Here is a 25,228-nt window from a genome sequence, read left to right as displayed (position 1 = left end):
CAGCATCTCTTCAGTTTTGTTTGATTGTTAGCAGTATCTGTATAACTCATGTTTGAAAAATAAATAAAAGTGAAAACCATCTTCAATATGTAAGGTTTCTTTCGGTTGAAATTCCTTCCTGCTTTTCTAAGATACAGTAATTCACATTCAAACAGTATAAGATGTATCAATTGGTTTTATTTGTTGAAGTTAACAATGCTTTATAATTTTTGCCTCTTTTAAATTATTATTTGTGGCTGTTAAGGTTTATTTATTCATAAGTGAATTTTACAGTAAAAATAAAACTGTAAACATAAAGTTCTGTAATATCATTGGTCAGTCAGGATCTCTTAGCAACAGTTTAACCAATCAAGTGAGAGCTTTAAGTCACTTGACTGCCAAACTTAAGTGTCTCATTAGAACAAGTGCTCATCAAGGCCAGGCATTTAGGGTGCTCAGCTTGCAATCTGAGGATAGCAGATTCTAATTCCTGTCATACCAAACATGCTTGCCATTTCAGCTGGGTAGACATTATAATGTGATGGTCAACCCCACTATTTGTTGGTAAAAGAGTAGCCCAAGAGTTGGCAGTGATGACCAGTACTTTCCCTCTAGTCTTTCACTGCTAAATTAGGGATGGCTAGTGCTGCTAGCCCTCATGTAACTTTGTGAAAAATACAAGAGCAAACATTGGAACAATAATTAAAAGCTTTCTGAAGTTGGCTTGTAACAAGTAACTTTTTTGACATATTTCAGGATAAAAATATTGCATTTAAGATATTTGAACTTGGACTGAAGAAGTATGGAGATGAGCCAGGCTATATCTTAGCTTATGTAGACTATCTTTCACATTTAAATGGTAAGTTTGAATATTAGTCATGTACTAGAACCAAGTTATCAGAGTTAGTAACATAGTTCAGTGAGTCAGCTCTTACACTGTCAAACCACATGTGTTAAAGATTAAATACATTTGTAATAAGTCAGCTTTTACACTCTCAACACCACATGTGGTTAAAAATTAAGCACACTTGTAATAAGTGAACTCTTACACTATCAAACTAGTATATGAAAGTAGAAGTAATGTATTGATAGTTTTGTCTAAGTGTATGAATTTAAAGTAATATACATTAATAGTTTTGTGTAACAGTATATGAAACTAGAACTAATATATTGCTAGTTTTGTGTAAAAGTGTATGAAACTAGAAGTAATATATTAATAGTTTTGTGTAAAATTGTATGAAACTAGAAGCAATATATTAATAGTTTTCTTTAAAAATGTATGAAAGTAGAAGTAATATATTGATATTTTTGTGTAAAAGTCTATAAAACTAGAAGTAATATACGTTAATATTTTGTGCAAAAGTATATGAAACTAGAAGTAATATACCTTAATACTTTTGTGTAAAAGTGTATGAAACTAGAAATAATATATTGATAGTTTTGTCTAAAAGTGTATGAAACTAGAAGTAATATATATTGATAGTTTAAAAATATCTTTTTCTGCAGAGGATAACAACACGAGGGTTCTGTTTGAAAGGGTTCTTACCTCCGGTAGTCTTACATCCGAGAAGTCTGTGTGAGTTTCTTTAATGTTTATAAAATAACTTTTATATCTTATCCATGTTTTTCAAACCAACTTGAAATCTCTCAAACTAACTTCTTAAAATTCCTTCATAGTTTATTCAAGATAAATTGTGAAACTGGATCATTTCACCCTTTAACTGGTAATAGAAAGTAATCGTATGAAATACAAAGTCAATATTATCTCAGTAAATGGATTTTTTTTTTTTTTTATTTCTTTAATAATTTGAATTTAACCCTTCATTTAATATTATTATTCACAGAAAGTTTATGGTTTCAGTATTTTCGATGTTGTATGAATCTACTTTAATTTCATTAATTAAACATATAGACAGTAGTAGAAGAACGTAATATTTCTGAAACAATTGTTTTCAGTGAGATTTGGAACAGATTTTTAGAATTTGAGTCCAACATTGGGGATCTAGCCAGTATTCTCAAAGTTGAAAAGAGACGAGCTGCAGTAATCGATAAGGTAAAAATAAACCTAGTCACAGAAATAAGTAGAGATTCTAAAATCTTAGTAATGTGTCTTAAAAGCTTCAGTTACTTTACAAAATGGCTGTTTTTGTGAATATTAAATCTATGGGTTCTGATAAGTTCAAAACTTTAGTTAATATTTCTGGTATTCACTCTCGCAGACAAGTCCCACACTAGGTAGATTCTGTGTCATGATGAAAAGAAGTGTATGTGTAGCTATGTGTTATTAGTAACTGTTTGTTCCTTTCATATAAATTCCAATTGTTCTGTAAATAGTTCAATCATGAGTATTGTATTTATAAATAAATATCTGAAAAAAAGGCTTAATGTTTTTTATTAACTTGTCAAGATGTCGTTATAATTTATTATTCTGACATATGTGTGTAAAATACATCATTAGACTGTCTAAATTAATGAAATAAAACTGTATTAATGAGGAAGTAACAGGTTAACCTAATTTACTTTATTTATCAAAATAGTTTTAAATTATTGGGTCTTAGGAGATAAGCATTTGGAAACAATGTTAGTAATACTGATTTTGAGTCTTTGAAATAGATATTGAACTGGCTAAGAAAATATTTAAAAGCTGACAAACTGTATTTCTTAACAACCATTTTACAGTTGAAAGAGTTTGAAGAGAAAGAAACAGCCCTTCTTGTCGATAGGTACAAATTTTTAGATCTTCTACCATGTACTTATTCTGAGCTAAAGGCCATCGGTTATCGAGTAAGTACACATTTTTTATGTTTTTATTAGCTCTACACACATTTCACCACAACTTCATGGGTTATTATTACATCTGTATTTACTCTGCTGTCATTCAGACAGAGTTCACATCTGCCACCAAATTGTATTTTAAATGGTTTTATCAATAGAACTGGTCTAACTTCTTTTGTAAAACTCATGTGTTATTTGTGCAGGAGCCAGTTTTGTTTTGTTTTTTTTATCCATTCGTTAGTTTCACATATTACTCTGTTTTGTTGGTTTCTATGCAGCAAAATAATTGTATGTAAGTGGGAACTACTTATTTCTTCTCTCAGAACTGACCTTTGGGTTTGTTAATACCATTAAAAGCCATAACATTACATTAATGGAAATACCTGATCACCAAGTGCTGTTGAAGTATTTTTTATTTTTAAATTATCTATTAAATAGATCATATTCTCTTATTGAGATAATTACATATATGCATAATTAGTTTGATCTTCCATACTTGTAATGGTTTGTCATGCATTTCACTATTTTGTAACCATGAGCTGAATTGTTTTTACTAATTTTTTATAACAGACTTACGTAACTGATTGAAGAACTTTAAAATAATTAACTATAACAAGATCTATAACAAGTATTGAAAACAAAGACTGTGTGTGCTCTGTATTGTGAGGACTTTCAGGTCGATGGAAAGATTAATTTTTTTCTTGACTAAAGGAAATGTTTTTCTTGCTTACCCTCAGGAGCTTGCGAAGCAACATGCCGTCAGCTTACCCACTTTAAATTCCTCCGTTCGAGAAAACGCACAGGAGGAGGAAGAAGAAACAGATGTGAAACCAAACTATCCTCGACCCGACACTAACCAGATGATTCCATTTAAACCCAGACAGATAATTCGTATGTTTTACTTAATAATTTGTTTGTGGTAATTGTGTGTGATCCCTGATAATGTGTATGAGATGCTGGACAGTTTATTATGCATGTTATTAGTATACATTTGTCAATTGTTTGTATGAAATGCCTGTTAATTTGTGTTATACTTGGTAATTCATATGTGATGCTTGGGAATACATGTGTAGTATTTGTTAGTTTTTATTTACGTTTGTTAATAATTAATATGAGGAGTTTGTAAGTGATACTTGAAAACTTGTATGTTATGATTTACAGTTTGTTATGTGATTGTCTTTTAACATCTATGTAATACTTAATATTCACAGTGACAACTTAGACATTTTTACGAGAAATTTTCAAAGCTTTATGCATTATAATTCTTTAGTTTTTTTAGAAATTAACTATAAAACATATTTCAAAAATACCTCTTGTAATATTGGTGCAAAACTTTATTTTGTTAATATTATAAAAAGCTATAAAGTTTATTGTTATGCTACAAATGTAATTTTATCTGCAATTTTGTGTACAGTTTTGGAAATACCTAGTGTGGTTCTACCAAATCTCTCGACATAATGATTGTAAAAGGAATAATTTAATTTCCCAACAGCTACCGGTGCACACCCTGTTCCTGGTGGTATCTTTCCTCCCCCTCCTGTGGCTTCTGTACTAATGACGTACCTACCGCCTCCGACGTGTTTCCATGTGAGTTGATACCATGGTAATTAAACCTACATCTTAATGTTAGGTACTTTCAGAATTAATGTAACTTTAGCTGAGCTCGAAAAAGTTATATGTTACACCCAGAGAAAGTTAAAAATTAGAATTTTCTCTCAATAGATTACAAACTGCAAAGATGATTACTGACCTTTTACTATTATGGTACATTTTAGACTTCTGTAAGTTGCTTTATGGATAACAAAATGACTTTCATCTAGGAGCATTTGAAGCACAGCAGTTTGTATTGGACTTAAGTTTTTTTATGGATCCTCCCTGAACATAGGTGTAGATGACACTTTACATTTACTTTCTGAAGTTCTCATCCAGACCTGACAAGTCTCAGCAACCCTTAAATAAACTACATTTAGACCATGTTTATTGAAAGGAAAATATCGTTGTAGGTCTCATGGTTACAATTTGCCAAACTGCCTTTTCTTTTTGGCATGAATTGTTTTTCTCAGAATTTTATTTCTCCATTAACAGATTAGTTGAAACTCGTGTTTAGGAATGGATAAGTATTTTAAATGTAGCAATAGTGTGAGTGGTGTAACAGTGACTGTTTTAATGTTCTTCTGTTGATATTTAACAGGGCCCTTTTGTTGCTGTGGACGAATTAATGACTTTGTTTAAAAACTGCTCCATTCCTGATGAGCGTAAGTAATAGTTTTCTTCACATATTATTTGACCCTTGATAATATGTACAAAATAATGACACACATACCAAAACATCTTGTTAACTTAAATATCCTTTTAAGTTTATAATGGTCCAAAATGAGCATGGCACCTAATTAAAAAAAAACCCACAAAGAAAGTAAATACAGTATTCAAAGGATATCTCTCAATATCAGTTACAATGTCAATGTCATACCCTTCAATAACTATGTTGAAAGATGGTGTTTGAATATGATAATTACTGGGTTTTTTTTTAATTACATTTTTTTTCTTTCTTTCTGGTGATTTTACCTGATTCCATTGTTATTGACTTATTAATATTTATGATAAATTATTGATTAATATTAGTGTTAAGTCTTGGCCAAGTATTTATTAATTTCTAAGTGTTGTTACTGTGAATAAATTGTGTTTCTATTGTTGAGAGCTGACTGTAGTGGCTCGTTCATTTAAGACTGTTATGTATTTCTAGACGATATGTTTTTTTTTTTAGTTATATCAAAGTGTATGTGTGCATGTCTTGTTACAGTTAAAGTATTCTGTTAAGGAATAATATTTAAAAAATGTTATTTTTTTTAAAATAATTAAGTTGCCCAATATTTTTTAATAAAGTGAAAATACGTTCTTCTGTTTTATCAACTTGTGTTAGGAAGGAATTTCTCCATTATTTGTTGGTTGAAGGTTACTTGTTTAATGTGGTGACAGCACCAGTTCTGTGGTTGCATGTTATCACCAACTTTCAATGCACGTTAACCAAACACAATGTTGATAGTCAGTGTACACCAGGCTTGTTTTTCGTTTCTGTAAATTCATTATTTTAATGTTGTGACCCATAAACCTGCAAGAGTTTAACAGACATATCTATTTGTGTTATTAACTAATCAATGAGATTTAAAGAAAAGTTCCCAAAAATAACACTTTTTTTTTTTCTCGTCTGTGTTTTTTCTCATATTATACAAGAAAATAAAAGATGGCATTTTATGAAATGTATGAAACCAGAACACTATAACAATAACAGCTTGTTCAGTTCATTATTCTATCTTATGGTCGATTATTAGTTTTAAGTTGTCTCAGGCTTGTGTTGGTTATTCAGAGAATGAAGAAACAGATTTTTAAAATACATATAAAGTATATGAGCTGTTTTCTACTCAGCAGTGTTAATGTTACTTCTTTTAATAAAGTACCAAACTCATAACTTTCAGACCACTGGTACGAGAGGACCATTCTTGTCTTTCAGATTACCCTTGTCCAGATTTGGGGTAAAATACTCCAAGATTGATTTTAGTGACTATTAGTAAATTAAACAAATGACCCCTTTTTAAATGAAATCCATGATTTGGGTAATGAAATACATAAATAGAAAGCTCCCTAAGTGGAGAACATATTGAAGTTTGATATCAGGAATGTTCACCTCTTCCACAAACTCATACATTTACATAGCTAAAAAACAGTTAATGTTGAAGACTAAGGCTAGTTGAGGAGATAAGTGGCCTCAAGTACTTACATCATAAAACTGAATAATTTGTATAAAGACCTTTCAGTCATTTCAAACTCAAACCGTATGTAATATTTCTAAATGATCATACAGCATTCAAAGGCCTACAGAATGACATTTCAAAGGAGGGAATCAAGTTATTTGAGTACGTACTTAGCACAGGGGCCAACAGTTTATCTGGAGAGGGGGCTAAGAAACGGAAGAATCCGGGAGACCCGAATGCAGAAGAGAGCGACGAAGAAGACAGTAATCTGGCACCACCAATCAAAGACATCTATCGCAGCCGACAACAAAAGAGGGTGAAAGAAAACAGTACCATTGGATGAATGGGTAGAAGAGAGATATATTGTACAGGATATTTCTTTCTTTTTCTCTCTGTCTCTCTATCTATCTATCTGCAGCAGTTTTTTTCACAGTGAATCGATTTCAATCAGACCTATCACCTTTCACAGTGTAGTTTTTGTAGCTCATCTTGTTGTTTTAATGTAAATAAAAGGCAACTCCTGACACACGACTGCACATTCTGTGAACCTCTCTTTCACATTAATGAATTTATTAATATCCCTACACTATAGCAAATAAACTTATTAAGATGCAAACATACACAAACATTTATTTGTTGAAGTAAGTGCTTCCAGGAAGGGAAGTTTAATTCCAAGAATGTTTTATGGTTTGTGTAAAGTCAATGTATACAACTTTTATTTTAGCTACAGCCAGTCTAAGTTTTTTTAAATTATTGTTTGCATTTAGTTACAAAAATAAAATCGTGAAAGTGAAATGTGAAACAGATGAGAAAGCTGTGGATACAGTTTTTGGACTTTTTGAATTTTCACACACCACCAATATCATTTGTGGTTGTTATCTGCCATTTTATTTGATTTTCTCTGTACAATTTGTCTGATAGAAGGTGTGCTATATTACTTTTATATGGTGTACCAAACTGTCGTGTTTTTGTACGTTATTTGTATTCAAAAACAACAAACAAACAACTGCTAATTGTAAAACACTCCCATATTGGTTTCCTGCATCTTCTCCTACCCTTTATCACCGTAAGGAGTTATCTCCTATTAAACAGTCGTATATGTGTTGTGTTTTACAATCTTTATTTGAACCTGGCCCTAGTCTAATAACCAGGGTTTTATTTGGAAAATAAAGTACTGTAATAAGTCAGAAATGAACAGATTCATACTCTGGAACTGAACGTGCTGTGAGATATCCATCTTTTAACGATTGGTGTAAACACTACTCACTCTAATGTTACTGCTACATAATGTTTAAATATTTGAGTGATTACCACTTCAGATTTAGGTTTATTTCTAGTAATCTCTTACTGAACGTAAACCACATTAAATTTGGTGTGTTTCTTCATGCAGTAGGTTTGAGACTACATGCATGTTTAAATTACAGTTTTTTATGATCTAATGTTTAAAAATTACCTCATCAAATGGATATCATGTACATATGTGCACATTTCATGGCTATTACAAATCTCTTAAAGTTTGATTCTTATGCAGTTAAAACTATACATTTTTTAAATTTTAGTTAGTTTCACAGAAGAATTGAATTTATTAGAACATTGTTTTCTTTTTTTAATGTTTTTTTTGAAAGCTTGTAAGAAGATATTTTGTTTTTCAGTTAGGAAGCTGGTGAATATTAGTACAATAAAACAGTCAATAATTATTGAATTCTCGGTAACTGTATGCATTTCCTTGTGTTAAAAACACCTTGTATTCACTCCAAAGGAAAGTAAAGTGTAAATTTTTTTACTCAAAACTTTTTGTAGTTTTTGTTTTACACAAGACACTGCTTCACATATTTCGTATTATCAACTGATCCTTTATTATGAAAAATCTGGTGTTGTACCACCATTGTGTGTTTGGTAAACTTACCACTGATTATATATATGAACAAGAAAATTACAGTGTCTAGTTACTCAACACCAAACACTATAGTATTTAACACTACAATATCAACTATTCGAATAAACAACACTATAGTGTTTAATACCAGCTATTTGTACAAGCTGTTTCGTGATCATTTTATTACTGAGTCTTTTTATTTACATTTTGAGAGGTTTGTGATGCTAGTATATAGAAACAACTATGTGACATCGGCTTCAGAAGTTAACAGGATCTTACAAGTGTATTTATTCTGATGAAAAACTAAAACATACGTTTCACATACCGTCAGTTCTGCACGCTCGTGTTATGTTATCTAAAGAAATAAACTAGAATTGCTCGCTTATTCGAATGAGAGACTTAGCTTACTCGATCACAGAATGAATCTTAAAGTACAGTCCAATACATAGTTCTCACCAGAGGGCGTCAGCTACCTAGGTTTGCTTTAGCTAAATATCTGTATTTTCTCAACCAGTGATGAATTTTTCTTAGTCTTGTTCTGACGTAATAACCATATAAAATATATTCTACCTACTACAATACAATAGAAACTTTCAACAGCACTAGTAAATTAAGGTTCTTCAATTTTTGACGTCACTTTGCTAGTAGAATTTCTCAATTTAAACAGTATCATATCGTTACGGTATTAAACGTTGAAGCTAGCGAACCACTTAAGATGAACAGGTTTAATATTAGAGATGAAAATCAGTTTTGAGGAATGATCATTTGTACTTGTCTCTCTAAACCACAGTTTTTAGGTGTGTAACAAACATATACTATACATATATCCATCGCTTGTTGTAAAGCTCGAACTTAAATGAAACAATGTATTTTTTAGAAATTAATATCTCCACGTGGGACCTGGCATAGAAGCTAAAACTCTAATTTCACTTATTTACAACCGGTGATAAAATGCTCGCTATTTATTCTGTTAACATTTGTGGATGTCAATGTGTTTTATTAATCGCATTAGTCCATTATTTTTGTTCTGTTAGACTTTTAACAATCCTGTAAAGAAAAAAGAAAGACAATACATTGGTGAAACTGGTCAGACATCAGTCTGGGGCTCGGCATAGTCAGGTGGGTAAGACACTCGACTCCTACTCCGAGGGTCGCGGGTTCGAATCCCCCGTCATACAAAACATGCTCGCCTTTTCAGTCTTGGAGGTGTTATAATGTGACGTTTAATCTCACTATTCGTTGGTAAAAGAGTTGGCGGTGAGTAGTGATGACTAGCTGCTAAATTGGGGACGGCTGGCGCAGATAGCTTTTGCGCGAAATTAAAAAACAACAAACAAACACTAATTAATGATCTGTCCTCTGTTTTGAATGTTTAATTCCAAAACTAATCGTTTAATACTTTACGATAAATTCTATATTCTGAAACTAATGAATTATTATAAGTTTAAAAATAAAACTGTCTAGCTGTATATTAAAAATGATTATGAAACATTTATACAGTTTCCATAATTAATTCACAGTTTCACATAAAGTAATAACCTAATATTGCATATTGACGTAGCGATGAACATCCTTGTCACGTGATGTGGTTGACGCATGCGTATTTTTCAGTAAGTGGAAAGTTTAGTGAGTCCTGTAAACTAAACGTACTCTCGCGAGGAACGATCGTTATAATAGCGTAACAACGATTGAATAATGTTGCTTTTCTAAGTAGAAGGAATATAAACAGACTGGTCAGAGGAAATGTGATTATTGATATAAAAATAAGAAAGCTAAAAATAGATGAATCTCGAAGTGTTTTTAAATAACAACAACAAAAAAGAAACTGACAGCATTTTGAAGTTTCACTTGTCCAATGTGTGAAGAGTCGCCAAGTTTTAATAACCCTCGTCCCCTATATTAGTACCTCAAAATGGGGACATTTTATTCCTACTAACGAATAGAGGGGTTGCGAGTTATTATTCTAAACGTCTATTATTCTACTAGTGATCCTAGTTGATTGGAGGAAGTGGTCGACAAATGTACCTGACTCTTTCGGGTCCTCAACGTCATAAAACCCGATGCAGGACATGCGATACAAGTTGACAGGTTTCACGCGATTTAAGGTTTTGGTACGAACGTTAAACGTCACATATCAACAAGTGAGTTGCCGAGTTACATGTTATCAACTGGTATCGAACAGAACCATCTCGACTGTATAAAATACTGTCTTGGGAGATCTACAAAATAAATGTAATAAATAAACAGATATAATGAATTATGATGCGAAAAGTTAACAACAATTCCATTACGTTCTGAGATATTACCTAACAATCAGAATATAAGTATGAAAATGGATCTCAGATATGAGAGAAGGAATTGATCGATGTGGAGATTATAAAGGTACGTGCATTATTTTGTACTTGTTTTTGATATAAGGTTGATTAGACCCAATTACAGATACATATACATATAGTATTTTGTTAGATTATTAGATAATTTAGGTATATCTTTTAAATTCAAAACAAGTGAATGCGTTGGCTTGATTCTAATATTCCCCATCGTTCCAGTGACACATCGGTAAGCCTGGCGACCTATAACATTAAAAACTGGGTTTTGTTACCTATGGTGAACATACCACAAATAGCTCACTGTGTAGTTTTGTGCGTAATAACAAACAGTCAAAGTTATAATCGATAATAGTTGCAAAATGTGACTTTCTACGTCCCAAATCGACAGTAAATTTTCATTCCATTCAAAGAAAGGGTTTTTATACCTAACTCTTTTTTTCCTGTTTAATCAATCATTCACTTTATACGAATATGCAGGAGAAAAGAAAAGACAAAAATATACAATACGACACATAACTACAACGAGGTTTTTTGTAGCGTTAAATTATTTTGATTTGTTGGTTAAGCTGTTAAATTGAGTAATTAACTTGTTAAATATTAAGTTATTTACGTTTTATAGTTTATGTGATGCCAAACGATTGTCTAAAAGGTTATTCTACTTTTAATTTCTTTCAAAACACGTTTATGAGTTATTTAAGTTTCATTTATAGCCTTGCCCGAGTTACCACTTGTTTGTTTAATGTGGTCGCTCTTACGATAATCCATAACCTAGGCCCCCCGCTAGTACAGCGGTATGTCTCCGGATTTACAACGCTAAAATCAGGGGTTCGATTCCCCTCGGTGGGCTGAGCAGATAGCCCCATGTGGCTCTGCTATAAGAAAATCACAATCACCGTAACCTAGACATGTAGGGAGAATGCTAAAAAAAAAACGGAAGCCGGCCACGAGATTAGGGTTAAACAAATTTAGGTGACGTAGTTCTAAAACTTAAAAGACGGATGAAAATCCACTATTCCCACTAGAGATTGCTTGATTCGAAGCGATGTTGGTTTTGGCAAGTGTCTAAGGAAAACAGTATGTTCTAGTGTAATAAAAACTCTATTTTCTGAGTCTGATAAACGTCATCAGTGTGTATGGTGCAGCGAAGTTTAGTATAGTTCAAAGTTCAGGGTCTTAAGTTAGGCTTATATATCACAGAGTGTGGTTAGGGTTAAGAAATATTGTGTTGTTGTACTTGATAAAATTACTTTGATTTTGTAAGTTCTAACAATGTTATGTTAATTGTGTGTCCTAGCAACGTAACGTTATTCTGTAGTATTAGAATACAAGTTAACCTGTATAATGAACAGAACAATATGAGTTGTATGATGAACAGGATACTAAGAATTATGTATTCTAACAGAACAAGATCTACTGAATATTCATTGTAACATTATGAATTGTGTATTTTAACAATACAAGATGGACTGTGTGTTTTTCTGGATAATTTGAACTGTGTAAACCACCGGACTTTAAAGTAATTTATTGTGCTATTGCTTCAACATGATTTTGTTATCCTGTTTATTACTGTGCTCAACATTACTGTTTACTATATACAGGAATATCCTTTAGGAGGTACGGGTAATCCGACTCGCGACCCTTCAACTCGATGTCTTAGATAATCGATTTGTTCATTTTATCCCATGTGAACCCTTGTTTCTAAGTAACACGTTTCGCGATCTCTGGTTTGTAGCAACGGTGCATTAGCGTTTACACAGTCTTTCTTTTTAAAAGAGTCTATACGTACTACTGTTAGCGTAAGTTATTCAAATTATCTTCATTGTAAACAAAACGTCTATCATGGGGTATATAACGTGACGCAAACTCAGTCGTGAAGTTAAAACCTGAAACCTTCAGTGGGTGAACAAAAAAAGGTGGCCCACTTGAAAATGTTGTTAATTTGTTACATCTTTTATTAGCTAACTCAAAAATATATAAATTCTCTACAATAATCGAATGCAAAAATGAAATTCAAAATAACAAACCTGTTTCACAAATTAATATTTCGTCAGCATTCTCTTGAAATGCTTTCAATCAGTTTGTACAGATATTCCTGGATGATTGACTTTCAATCAGTTTGTACAGATATTCCTGGATGATTGACTTTCAATCAGTTTGTACAGATATTCCTCAGTGATTGATTTCAATCAGTTATTACAGATATTCCTGAGCGATTGACTTTCAATCAGTTTGTACAGATATTTCTCAGTAATTGACTCTGAATATTTCATAAAGTTCAACTTCCATGTTTGACTTGCGATCTTTCGTTAATCGGCTTAACTCGGCAATATAAACTTTCAATCAGATTGATACCAATCAGGTTATTGAACTGTTCTTTCTTTAACATTAATTCTCATATTTCTAACCTTTCTTTTAACGACTACAAAATTGGAGAGAAAATTGTTTGATGATTTTTCAGGCTAATTGGAATCAGAAGATCTAATAAACTACAGCAGTTACACAACACTTGATATGATAAACTACAGCAGGTACACTACACTTGTTATGATAAACTACAACAGGTGCACAACACTTGTTATGATAAACTACAACAGGTGCACAACACTTGTTATGATAAGCTACAACAGGTGCACAACACTTGTTATGATAAACTACAGCAGGTACACAACACTTGTTATGATAAAATGTAACCAGAATCATGAAAAGTTCAGATATATACTAAAGCCAGTGTTAAAATTAGGAATTGAGATCACACTGGAATAGATCTCTTCGAATGTATTCTAAGAGTATATAGTTTTACATATATTTCTATTATCTAATAAAAGATATAACAAATTAACATTTTCAGGGGAGGCACATTTTTGTCTACTCCTGTATATCAGGACGAAAGCTCAATTCAGTGTTACTTTTTGAATAATTAGGTTGATTGTTTCATGAACAGTGTTATTTGGTGTAGAATAAGGTTACAAGCTACATGAACAGTGTTATTTGGTGCAGAATTAGGATACAAGCTCCATGAACAGTGTTATTTGATGTAGAATCCCGAATATAAGTAAAAAGTGTGTTATAACTAATGTAAACCGTTGTACGAAGATCCTTCCCAGCGAAAGTCTAAAATAGTTTAACATCTACGGCCTTTTCTACACAAATATAATAATGAGACTTATAACAAATATCTATTCAAACCCACACCACTCTTCCCTTCCAGTCTTTTAGTTGGAAAAATACATGTATAGATAAACCACGTGGTTTTACTCTTATATTCTTTTGAAATTGACACTCAACCCACATGCCGCTATAACCTACTATACACGTGGGCAGTGTTTACTTATTATAGTGAATTATAGTGAGCAATTACTGTGTTATACAAAATATGTACTTAAAAAAATAGAAAAAAAACTTTAACAACTCACCATTAGATAATAGATAACAACTGAGAAACTAGAGTAAAAGTTTAACAGCTCATCACTAGATAATAGGTAACAACTGAGAAACTAGAGCAAAAGTTGAACAGCTCACTATTAGATAATAGACAACAACTGAGAAACTAGAGCAAAACTTTAACAGATCATCATTAGATGATCGGTAAGATAAAACAACTTTTAGCACTGATGAGTAGTTTTAAAGTAGTTTTCCTTTTAAAGAAGGAAATAAGTTTTTACTTACATTCATCATTTTGAAATTAAATAAAAAAACCGTTTTCGAGTTTAAATACTAACATAAAAACGTCTCTTTTCTGCTGCATGAATATTTTTTGTAAATCGTAATTTTCTTTCGTAACCTGCTCATTAGAATTAACACTTTATTTTTCCATTTGATTTCTCCTGTGTCATAGTTACTCTCTTGAGTATTCGTTTTTTCCTACAACTATTAGACTGTGATGTAAGAAACGTGTTTCTGTTTTTTATTGCTAGTTTGTATCATAATAACAACGATATGATAGCGTTCTGTTTTTTGAAAACTAAATTCTATAAAAGAATCTGAGACTGTTTGTATTATTCATTTATTTTTACTGACACTTTCTGTAAAATATATGCTTAGCCAAGAAACAACAACGTCTGACACCAGTGCTTTCCCTGTAAAAGTGTATGTACCGTGCAAGTTTCCAGATATTAGGATAAACCCAATAAAAAGGGGCAAGTCGAATCAGTATCGGCGTACGCTCTAAATAATTTTTTCCTATTTCGTGTTTGTCTTTATATACGTGTAAAATGTTTTTTGTTCGATATTTCTATTAAAGGATATAATGTAGTTTTTCATATATAGTTAATCACCTAAAGAAAGCTCGTGTCAAACTTTGTTCTAGAGACAACGAGCTGCTTTGTGCAGTGTGGTCAGATTATTCAAAGAAAGCAATGCCAGTCTTTCAACCGATTTTTCGCTGCGTGTATCACCAAGGGAAGAAAGAACTCGAATTTTTTCAATCAATTTTGCAATGCCTATAATTCCACGAATTTTTTTTCTTCGTTATTCTGTTTATACACCAAACATGCCCGCCCTTTCAGCCGTGGGGGCGTTATATTGTGACGGTCAATCCCACTATTTGTTGGTAAAAGAGTAACCCAAGAGTTGGCGGTGGGTGTGATGACTAGTTTCCTTCCCTCTAGTCTTATGCTGCTAAATTAGGGACGACTAGCGCAGATAGCCCTCGTGTTGCTTTGCGCGAAATTCATAAAAGAAAGCAAACTAAAGTGCGCGAGTTCTAAAGAGATAATGCAGTAATATGTGTCTTGCTATTAGAATGGTTTGTAGCTTTATGACTCATACAGTAAAATATTAAAACAGGAACATCCCTTGATCTTTTTTGGGAGGGACAATTGTCCCTACTGACGTTCCCGAATATTACGTTTATTAAACAATGGTTTGTAAAGTGTCAGTAATTCTAGGAATGTTTGTAACCGTGTTTATATCAGGTGAAAAAACAATGTTATCGGTTTGTTAATTAGCGATAACTTTTAGTTACAGACCTAACACATCTTTAAATTTCGGTTTTTAACTGCTTGTTTTCGGCGCTTGGTGTCGCACCAAGCAACCTGTTCTCTCAGACACCAGTCAGACATTAACACTGCCCGGCCCAGCTGTTGCCCGAGAGTAATGAACTCGAAGACAGACAAACATCAGTACCGGCTCAGATCAGGATATTCAAGTAAAGTATATATTTTGTTTCTTTCTCTTTAATCTTAAACTATCAAATATTTTTTTAAAGTTCTAGAGGGAGTTGTACATGTTTGTTTGACTGGAGTAATACACAACGAAGATCGAGTAATTGTTTAGTTGTGAATTGTTTTGTTTTTTAAATAAATAATAATTATAATTTTCGGAAGTACTAAAATCAACTGATTTTCACCACTCTGTGAAATGGTACAAAAACAACTATTATTGTATTTTGAAATAATTTTATAACGTGTTGGTACAAACTGGCAAGTTATATTTTAACAAACGATTGGTGTCAGCCTGAAATGTGATAAAGAGTTTAACACAGAGTTCGATGATTCCAGGATATTCGTCGTCGCCTATTTTCAATAGCTTGAAATAACCGACTTAGTCTCGACTGTACCATAATATTAAATATATCAAATGGTTTTCTTCGGGTTCTAAGCCTGCATTTTTCACTATTAAAGTTTCTACCGCAAGCTCTGTGTTTCTTTGAAGTTGGACGTAACAGTTGTGGAACTATATACTGTTGTGAAGTTCACGTCTGATCGTAACAGTTGTAGATCTATATAGTGTTATGAAGTTCACGTCTGATCGTAACAGTTGTAGAACTATATACTGTTGTGAAGTTCACGTCTGATCGTAACAGTTGTAGATCTATATATTGTTATGAAGTTCACGTATGATCGTAACAGTTGTAGATCTATATATTGTTATGAAGTTCACGTATGATCGTAACAGTTGTAGATCTATATACTGTTATGAAGTTCACGTCTGATCGTAACAGTTGTAGATCTATATACTGTTATGAAGTTCACATCTGATCGTAACAGTTGTAGATCTATATACTGTTGTGAAGTTCACGTCTGATCGTAACAGTTGTAGATCTATATACTGTTGTGAAGTTCACGTCTGATCGTAACAGTTGTAGATTTATATACTGTTATGAAATTCACGTCTGATCGTAACAGTTGTAGATTTATATACTGTTATGAAGTTCACATCTGATCGTAACAGTTGTAGATCTATATAGTGTTATGAAGTTCACGTCTTTGTTAATACCCAGGAAATGTTTGTTCGCTGCAGAGCTCATAACGGTAGAATCTAAGAACGTAGGTTTTAGTTTCAAACCACAGGATCTCTCTACCTTGAACAATGTAGAAGTTTTAGTAAGCCAGTACAATTGTACATCAATACTTTATGATACAGTAATTTCGACGTGCAAAGTTAAAATCAGCCACTACTTCAACACAGAGAGACATTGTTAGCCAGTATTTCAACACAGAGGTATATTGTCAACCAGTACTTCAACATACAACGATACAGTCAGCCAGTGCTACAATAGAGAGATACTGTCAGCCAGTAGGTCAACACACACACAGAGATACAGTCAGCCAGTAGTTCAGTACAGAGATACAGTCAGCCAGTTATTCAATAGAGAGACATACAGTCAGCCAGTACTTCAATACAGAGAGATACAGTCAGTCAGTACTTCAGTACAGAGATACAGTCAGCCAGTAGTTCAATACAGATAAAGTCAGCCAATAGTTCAGTAGAGAGACATACAGTCAGCCAGTACTTCAAAAGAGAGAGAATAAATGAAACTTTGTTTAGCACCAACTTGATCTGTTTCCCTTCTCTCTCTCGCATGTTTAGTCTCACTGTTTTTGCTATCAACGGTATTAAACGACTTTTTGTACCCAACGGTTCAGTAGGTGAATCAGCCCGAAATGGGAGCTGACAATGGAACCTCTCGCTTTGCAACAATGTGGATGAAGTTTATGAGGAACGTCGCGTTTCGTCACGACCTGTAGAACCAGGTAGTGTTACTGACTAGCGGATACGGAGCTTACCATGTGTGTATACATGTACTTCCCAGAATATTCTTGAAAGTCACGTGTTTCACGACACAAGTGTAATGAACGATTATCTTCAAGATATGACGTCACAATCACATTTTTCTAAAGCGTAATTTGATTAACCTGTCCGTGTTTTGTTGCAACAAATAAGAGTGAGGTCAAATGTATCTCAAGACAACTGATATGGGTATTAAAACTTTAATGAAAATAAAGTAGAAAGCAACGTTTCGACCTTCTTAGGTCATCTTCAGGGTAACAGAGAGAGTTTGCAACTGACCGTTACCGGACACATGTCTTAGGGACAAGAGTGTAAACGGTACGGGATTGTAGGGGCGTTACAGTTAGATATTAGGTGGTATAAAGATGTTCCTTTATATTGGTTTAATTTTGGTTTTAGTTGTTGTATAAGTAAGGCTTCTTTCATTTTGCATTTATTTATATTTGTTTCTCTACTTAGTATCTGGGTGTTTTCTATGGTTATGTTGTGTTTATTTGATTTGCAGTGTTCAAAAACGTGTGAATGTTTTTTTTGTTCTTTTAATCTAGTTTCCATTTTTCTACTTGTTTCTCCAATATAGAGGTCGTGGCAGTTTTTTGTATTGTGTGAAGTTAAATGTTAGAAATCACTTCTAGAGCTGAACTGTGAGAGTTCTGTAAAACACGTGGTTTGCAGTGTATAACTTTCAAATTATAAGACACACTTTTTCTTTATTACTTTGATAAACTGGAAGGTTAAACTGGAAGGTACAAGTGATAAACTGGAAGGTACAAGAGATACACTTACAAGATAAACTGGAAGGTACAAGAGAAGTGATAAACTGGAAGGTACAAGTGATAAACTGGAAGGTAGAAGTAATAAACTGGAAGGTACAAGAGATAAACTGGAAGGTACAAGTGATAAACTGGAAGGTAGAAGATCTGAAGTTATTTTTAATGTTGAATTTAATTTAATTTTTATTTTACTTCATGCAAAAACTTTAAACCTCTCTTCTATTTCTATGTGTTACTGATGTGTTAAAGGTGAATTTTACAGAAATAAAAAAACTTTGCAGTCAAAAGAACTACTCATACTGATTAATTTTGCAGGTTCACATTTTTATAAAAAAATATGTGCTAATAAATGAAACATAGAACTTGGTGCAGAAAGAGCCTTTTCCAAGCGACAATCCGAACGTTTTAGTTTTTATGTTTCCGCTAGGAAAAGTATTGTGACGTAATAGTTGCCAAACAAACCGCCAACGCCAGCGCGTTGAATGTAAATAAACATGGTTAGCGCATACGGAGAAACAGAGGCGGAGTCTGTTTTGACTTTGTGTTCTGAACAGTGTTGAGTAGCACCATATCAAGTCGAACCTACTCTGAACGAACCTAAAACAGTTACTTTTGACACAGATCTGACAAGTTCTAGTGATGAGAACAGTTCCACGAACGAGAGTAGCGGAACTGTGAGTGATACTGAAGAAATAAGATTATATATTAAAACAACATGCTTTATGAGGTTTATGATATTTACATTTAATATGACAATGTCAAAGTACTGTGTTAAGATTAATTTTATTGTAATGAGTTATGGAAATATGTTATGGAGTTTATATTTGATTGTTTATAAGTTTACAATATTAAAAAAAAATACATAACATGTACTTGATTACTTCAACATGTTGAAGAGATAGTGTTGTTTCAATTTATCTTGAAATGTTAAATATGAAAAATGGAATTCTTCAAACTTTTCCATATTTAAAAATGATACAAAAATATTTACAGAATGATCTACCAGATTTTAAACTTGGAATATACTCTATTTGGGATAGATTTGTCCACTGTCTAGACTAGGAAATCAAGGTTTCACTGACTTTCTGGTGCCACAAATGCAAAACACGCTCATGAATGTGAAATATGTATGTCGAGATACATTCTTAAAAAACTTGTACTTTTTAAATTATTATATTATACTACTTATTGTTTATCGCTTTATACTGCACACATACCTTTAAGTTTGTTCTTTTCGTGATGACAAGGGATGGCTTCATAGTGGTGGAATCTGTACGCTGCAGGATGAGATCAGTCCTCAGCTCTACACGAGGAAAGATGGTGGGGACGATCCTGTCTACTGTCGATGTTTTTTTCAGTCTCAACCTGCCTGGCTTGAAACCCACGGAATCCAAAATAGTGGGATCCGACACAAAACATGAGCGTTCAAAGTGATCATTGACAAAGCTTTACATGGTGTGAAGGGGTCCAGTTCTTCCTATTGACCATCCACACCCACTGTCGCCACCTTGCCGGTTCCTTCTCCTTGCACGGAAACGAAAAGAAGCTTTTGCCCGATGCCGAACCGTTTTTAAAACCTTAAGCAACGCAGTAAACCATGTTATCATACAACAAACATAAAGTAGCAATATCAAGACAAAAAATAGTGTCACGAGGTATGTAATTCGAGAAAAGCATCGATAGATTTACATAAAACACCAGCACTGAAAGGAACAAAATGGTCGGCGCGCAACGAAGCGTGTTTGGCAACTATTACGTCATAGTTGTAAAACGTCACGGAAACAGCCGAACGACCGAGAGGAACTTGAGTTCGAGGACCCGCATATTTTGTGTCATTTTTTACTCAAAAACTAAAGTGTTTAAAAATATGGCAACCACACATGAATTATACCTAACCAAAGTATAACAGTTTCTAAGGCAATTATTAAATTTGTTGAAAATTCACCTTTAACGTGTTTTGTATATGTTACTAGGTCTGTGTTTATGTATTACTGATGGGTTAACATGTTTTGTATGTGTTACTAGGTCTGTCCTTTGTGCTACTGATATGTTAACTTGTGTTATGTGTGTTAATAGTCCTGTTCTTTGTGTTATACCTCGAGTTATGTGTGTTAATAGGTCTGTCCTTTGTATTATTGATGTTTTAACTAGTTTTGTATGTCTTAATATGTCTGTCCTTTATGCTATTGATGTGTTATGACGTTTTGTATGTGTTAATAAGTCTAATAGGTCTGTGAGTATGTGTTACTGATATTTTAACTTGTATTATATGTTAATAGATCTGCCCTTTGTGTTACTGATGTGTTAAGATGTTTAGGAGTGTCAGTTTCATTAGAACGTATCTCAGTTAAAGGAAGATGACAAACTTTTCTGACCAATCACGTTATACAAATCACTCCAGCCTATACGTTGACGTCTTCATAATGTATAATATTCCATTCCGTAATCAAAATATAGATTTCTCTAGTTATAATGCGGCCTCTACTTACAAGAATTGGACCTAAAAGCTGCAGTTCGTACACAAATATCTTCTGCTGTTTTTCAAGTACCTATTTAAACGCTTCTTGGAGCAGCAGACAGTTTTATGTGATTCATTTATAGCGCAGATCGTTTTCATCATAACCTCAATAATCGACGTTTACACAAGTTCATTACCCAGTATTATTAAACCGTTGCCAGGCAACTGAAGAAAAATGTCTTCTCGCACACTAGTTTGATCCCTTGGAAGCGTAATAGCCATAACTATATTAAAAACATAATGCAACAGTTTTATTTTGCCACTTGTGGCGCTGATGAGAGCGAGTGCCAAAGAAAGGCCAATCGGGTAACTAAAGTTTATTTATGTCTGTGCAACACAGCATGTCCTTCAGATGTTATGAATAGACAAAACGAACCCAAAGAACATCCGAAAGAAGGGAAGTAAATGTTAGTAACTTGGTAAGTTTGTTTCTGTTGACGTTGAGTAATAAATAAACTTAGCTTGAAGAGATTCCTATTATTGTTGAACAGTTCAGAATCACAACGTTAAAAGTGAAACTTACGTCGTTAAGAAACGCTAGTGAAAGCTCGCACGTGTTGAGGTTTTACAGAGCGCTCATAAATCAATTAAAACAGCGAGAGGAAGTTAAGGTGGTATTTTCATTCACGAAATATTACCATGCCTCGAATTTGAACCCAAATCTCTCATACGTAAGGTGAGTGAGTGATCTGACAACTGACCTGAATGGATGGTCCTCGGGGGTGTTTTTAATTATTTCAGTAGAAACTAGGGAATAGTTGTGTATACCATGAAACTGTAAAGATAAATGTACCTCCAGTTATACTGGTGGAACGAGAAGATGGATAGTACTTTATACATATGGAGGATAGAAAGAAGGACAGCAACAACATACCATGAGAGGATAGAGAAAATAACAGTACTATATATACAGGGAGGACAGAAAGAAGGACAACAACAACATAGCATGAGAGGAGAGAGAAGCTAACAGTACTGTGTATACAGAGAGGATAAAAAGAAGGACAAAAAGAACATACCACGAGAGGACAGGGAAAATAACAGTACTATATATACAGGGAGGATATAAAGAAGGACAACAACAACATACCATGAGAGGATAGAGAAAATGACAGTACTTTATATACAGGGAGGAGAGAAAGAAGGACAATAACAACATAGCACGAGAGGATAGAGAAAATAACAGTACTATATATACAGGGAGGATAGAAAGAAGGACAACAACAACTTACCATGAAAGGAGAGAGAAAATAACAGTACTATATATAATAGGAGGATATAAAGAAGGACAACAACAACATATCATGAGAACATAGAGAAAATAACAGTACTATATGTACAGAGAGGACAGAAAGAAGGACAACAACAACATACCATGAGAGGTTAGAGAAAATAACAGTACTATATATAATAGGAGAATATAAAGAAGGACAACAACAACATATCATGAGAAAATAGAGAAAATAACAGTACTATATGTATAGAGAGGACAGAAAGAAGGACAACAACAGCATACCATGAGAGGATAGAGAAAATGACAGTACTTTATATACAGGGAGGAGAGAAAGAAGGACAATAACAATATAGCACGAGAGGATAGAGAAAATAACAGTACTATATATACAGGGAGGATAGAAAGAAGGGCGACAACAACATACCATGAGAGGAGAGAGAAAATAACAGTACTATATATACAGGGAGGATAGAAAGAAGGGCAACAACAACATACTATGAGAGGAGAGAGAAAATAACAGTACTATATATACAGGGAGGATAGAAAGAAGGACAGCAACAACATACTATGAGAGGATAGAGAAAATGACAGTACTATATATACAGGGAGGACAGAAAGAAGGACAACAACAACTTACCATGAAAGGAGAGAGAAAATAACAGTACTATATATATAGGGAGGATAGAAAGAAGGACAACAACAACATAACATGAGATGATAGAGAGAATAGTACTAAATTCATGATGATAAATGAAAGGAGAAAACTAGATATGTTTAAGACAAGAATTGACGACGTACTTTGAGACAAACACATTACAATTAAATAAAGTATGCACGAGACTGGAGAATCCCATACAACTTCTGCATTTTTAATTGGCCCAGTAAATTTAAAGAAAAAGAAACCGTTATAAGACATATCAATACGTGCATGATTTTGTTTGTAGGTTAGCATCTGTAACTGTCTAAATGAGAGTAATGTTGTAATGTGACATTTGTTGTGTAAAGGTTAAGAAACCAATCGATCAAGTTTTATTGGTTAAAGACAGAAGAAGAAGAAATTTAACAGCAACTTTTACAGAAGTTAGAATTTGGGAAAGTTAGTAGAGGATTCTGAACTTCTTTACATTGTTTCGAGCGTTGCGTTGTGGGAAAACGAATTTGTTTCCACTGTTTTACTAGAGGAACTTTGTATCACTGGTGTTACGAGTGTTGCGTTGAAAAATCATATATTACATTCTTTTCCTTCTTAAACCCGTATGAGGTTAATGGTGGTTTCCTTTTTTTATAATATAATACCCAAAGACAGTTCAAGATTTATTATGTTTTTTCTAAGATTGTGGGTCCGCGCACTGAAGTTATTAATAACGAAATCTCTAAAGTAATTAAAATTAGACTAAAAGTATTTAAAAGTTGAACAAGATACTGGAATAGTTTGTTTGTTTGTTTTCAATTTCGCACAAATCTACACGAGGGCTATCTGTGCTAGTCATCCCTAATTTAGCAGTGTAAGACCAGAGGGAAGGCAGATAGTCATTACCACCCACCTCCAACTCTTGGGCTACTCTTTTACCAACGAATAGAGGGATTGACCGTCACATTGTAACGCTCCCACGGCTGAAAGGATGGGCAGGTTTGGTGTGATGGGGATTCGAACCCGTGACCTTCAGATTACGAGTTGAGTGCTTTATCCATCTGGCCATGCCGGGCTCTACTGGACTACATATAGAGATAATGTGTGTGTGATTTTTTGCTAAAGGTTCGAAGATATTTAACATAATGGTTTTACATACGTTACCCTGTAGATGGTTAGAACTGTTATCGATATTCGAGCACTTCAGTGAAATATTACTCGCTGATTGGCTACTTCCACTCAACAATATCAGATTTATTTTTAACTTCATTATCAGACAATGGTTGAGAAGTTGATAAGCGTTTCGTATCTCATGCCATTAAAGATGTCCCTTAATGTATTTGTTTGTGCTGAGTTGAATCTATCAAGGTATGTTATTACGCTACCATGTCCATCCATGTATGCCGTTCGTGAGAAACAGAACGGTTTATTCATTAACACAACACACACACACTCTAAAAACGAGATTTAAAAATCTATATAAATTGTGAGATCGCTAGTCATCGGTAAGTGTGAAGGTTTAGAACGCTAAAACCCGGGGTTTGAGACGCATGGTTGTCACAGCACAAACTGCTTGTCGTGTGATGAACAATCAACACTCTCCTTTTCTTGCTCTTATAATTATACCATCGGTATAAACCGACTTATAAATTATTGGCACATTGTACTTAATCTGACCAAAAAAAAATCCGAACTTCTAAAAGCCTAAAACCTTTATATTTCGATTCTGTTTTCAGATAATCGTACTAAGATCCTTAAGGGCTATCTGCGCTAGCCGTCCCTGATATTAAAACGATGGGCTAAAGGGAAGGTAGCTAGTCAACAGTACCCACCGCCAACTGTTAGGCTACTCTTGTCTCTACTCTGCAATCAACGAAGCACTTTCCTTCTCGTTAATTTTCCGTTAACGATGGATCCGCAGATTCACAGTTCAGCAAGCTGACCATTGACCTACCTTCTGCTTTTTATTTTTTCACAAAATGTGTTTTAATTACTTAATGGGTTAACAAAATTGTTAGCAGAATGTGCAGTTGTATAGCATCGAATCTGGAAATGCATTGTGGGTTGTTAAGAATAAGTTGTTAAGTCTAGTAAGTGCCTCATGAGGTATTTCGTGACATTTTGTAAAAGTACGTGTTTGACAAATAATTCACCCACGATGAACGCTTGAATAACTTATATTATCTGAAAGAGAAAAATTTGGTTTGATTAAGATGTACTATTTTTTATTATTTTTATGTTATGGCGTTCGCGAAAAAGTGTGTTCAGACTACCACGCAGCGTGTAAATAACCATGAGATTTTTGCCTACTCTTTGCTAAGTTTTCTTCCACTCTCTCTTCAGCTAGGCCCAGCA

The 25,228-nt window shown here is 33.5% G+C and overlaps 1 protein-coding gene across 4 annotated transcripts in view; it reads left to right on the top strand.

The window, feature by feature from the left end:
- Nucleotides 1-8,293, top strand: part of su(f) (cleavage stimulation factor subunit su(f)) — a 59,920-nt gene extending 51,627 nt beyond the window's left edge. For all 4 annotated transcript variants that reach the window (XM_076488363.1, XM_076488362.1, XM_076488364.1 and 1 more), the window contains exons 14-21: nt 736-838; nt 1,486-1,555; nt 1,936-2,032; nt 2,659-2,763; nt 3,492-3,645; nt 4,247-4,341; nt 4,946-5,009; nt 6,614-8,293. In XM_076488363.1, the coding sequence (XP_076344478.1) occupies nt 736-838; nt 1,486-1,555; nt 1,936-2,032; nt 2,659-2,763; nt 3,492-3,645; nt 4,247-4,341; nt 4,946-5,009; nt 6,614-6,846 (921 nt within the window). In that variant the 3' untranslated portion in view covers nt 6,847-8,293. The remainder of the gene's footprint in view (nt 1-735; nt 839-1,485; nt 1,556-1,935; nt 2,033-2,658; nt 2,764-3,491; nt 3,646-4,246; nt 4,342-4,945; nt 5,010-6,613) is intronic.
- Nucleotides 8,294-25,228: the final 16,935 nt, after the last annotated feature.

The sequence above is a fragment of the Tachypleus tridentatus genome, chromosome 2, assembly GCF_004210375.1.
Source record: "Tachypleus tridentatus isolate NWPU-2018 chromosome 2, ASM421037v1, whole genome shotgun sequence".
In the NCBI taxonomy this organism is placed as follows: domain Eukaryota; kingdom Metazoa; phylum Arthropoda; class Merostomata; order Xiphosura; family Limulidae; genus Tachypleus; species Tachypleus tridentatus.
The sequence above is the reverse complement of the archived record's forward strand: the minus strand, read 5'-3'. Positions and strand labels throughout refer to the sequence as shown.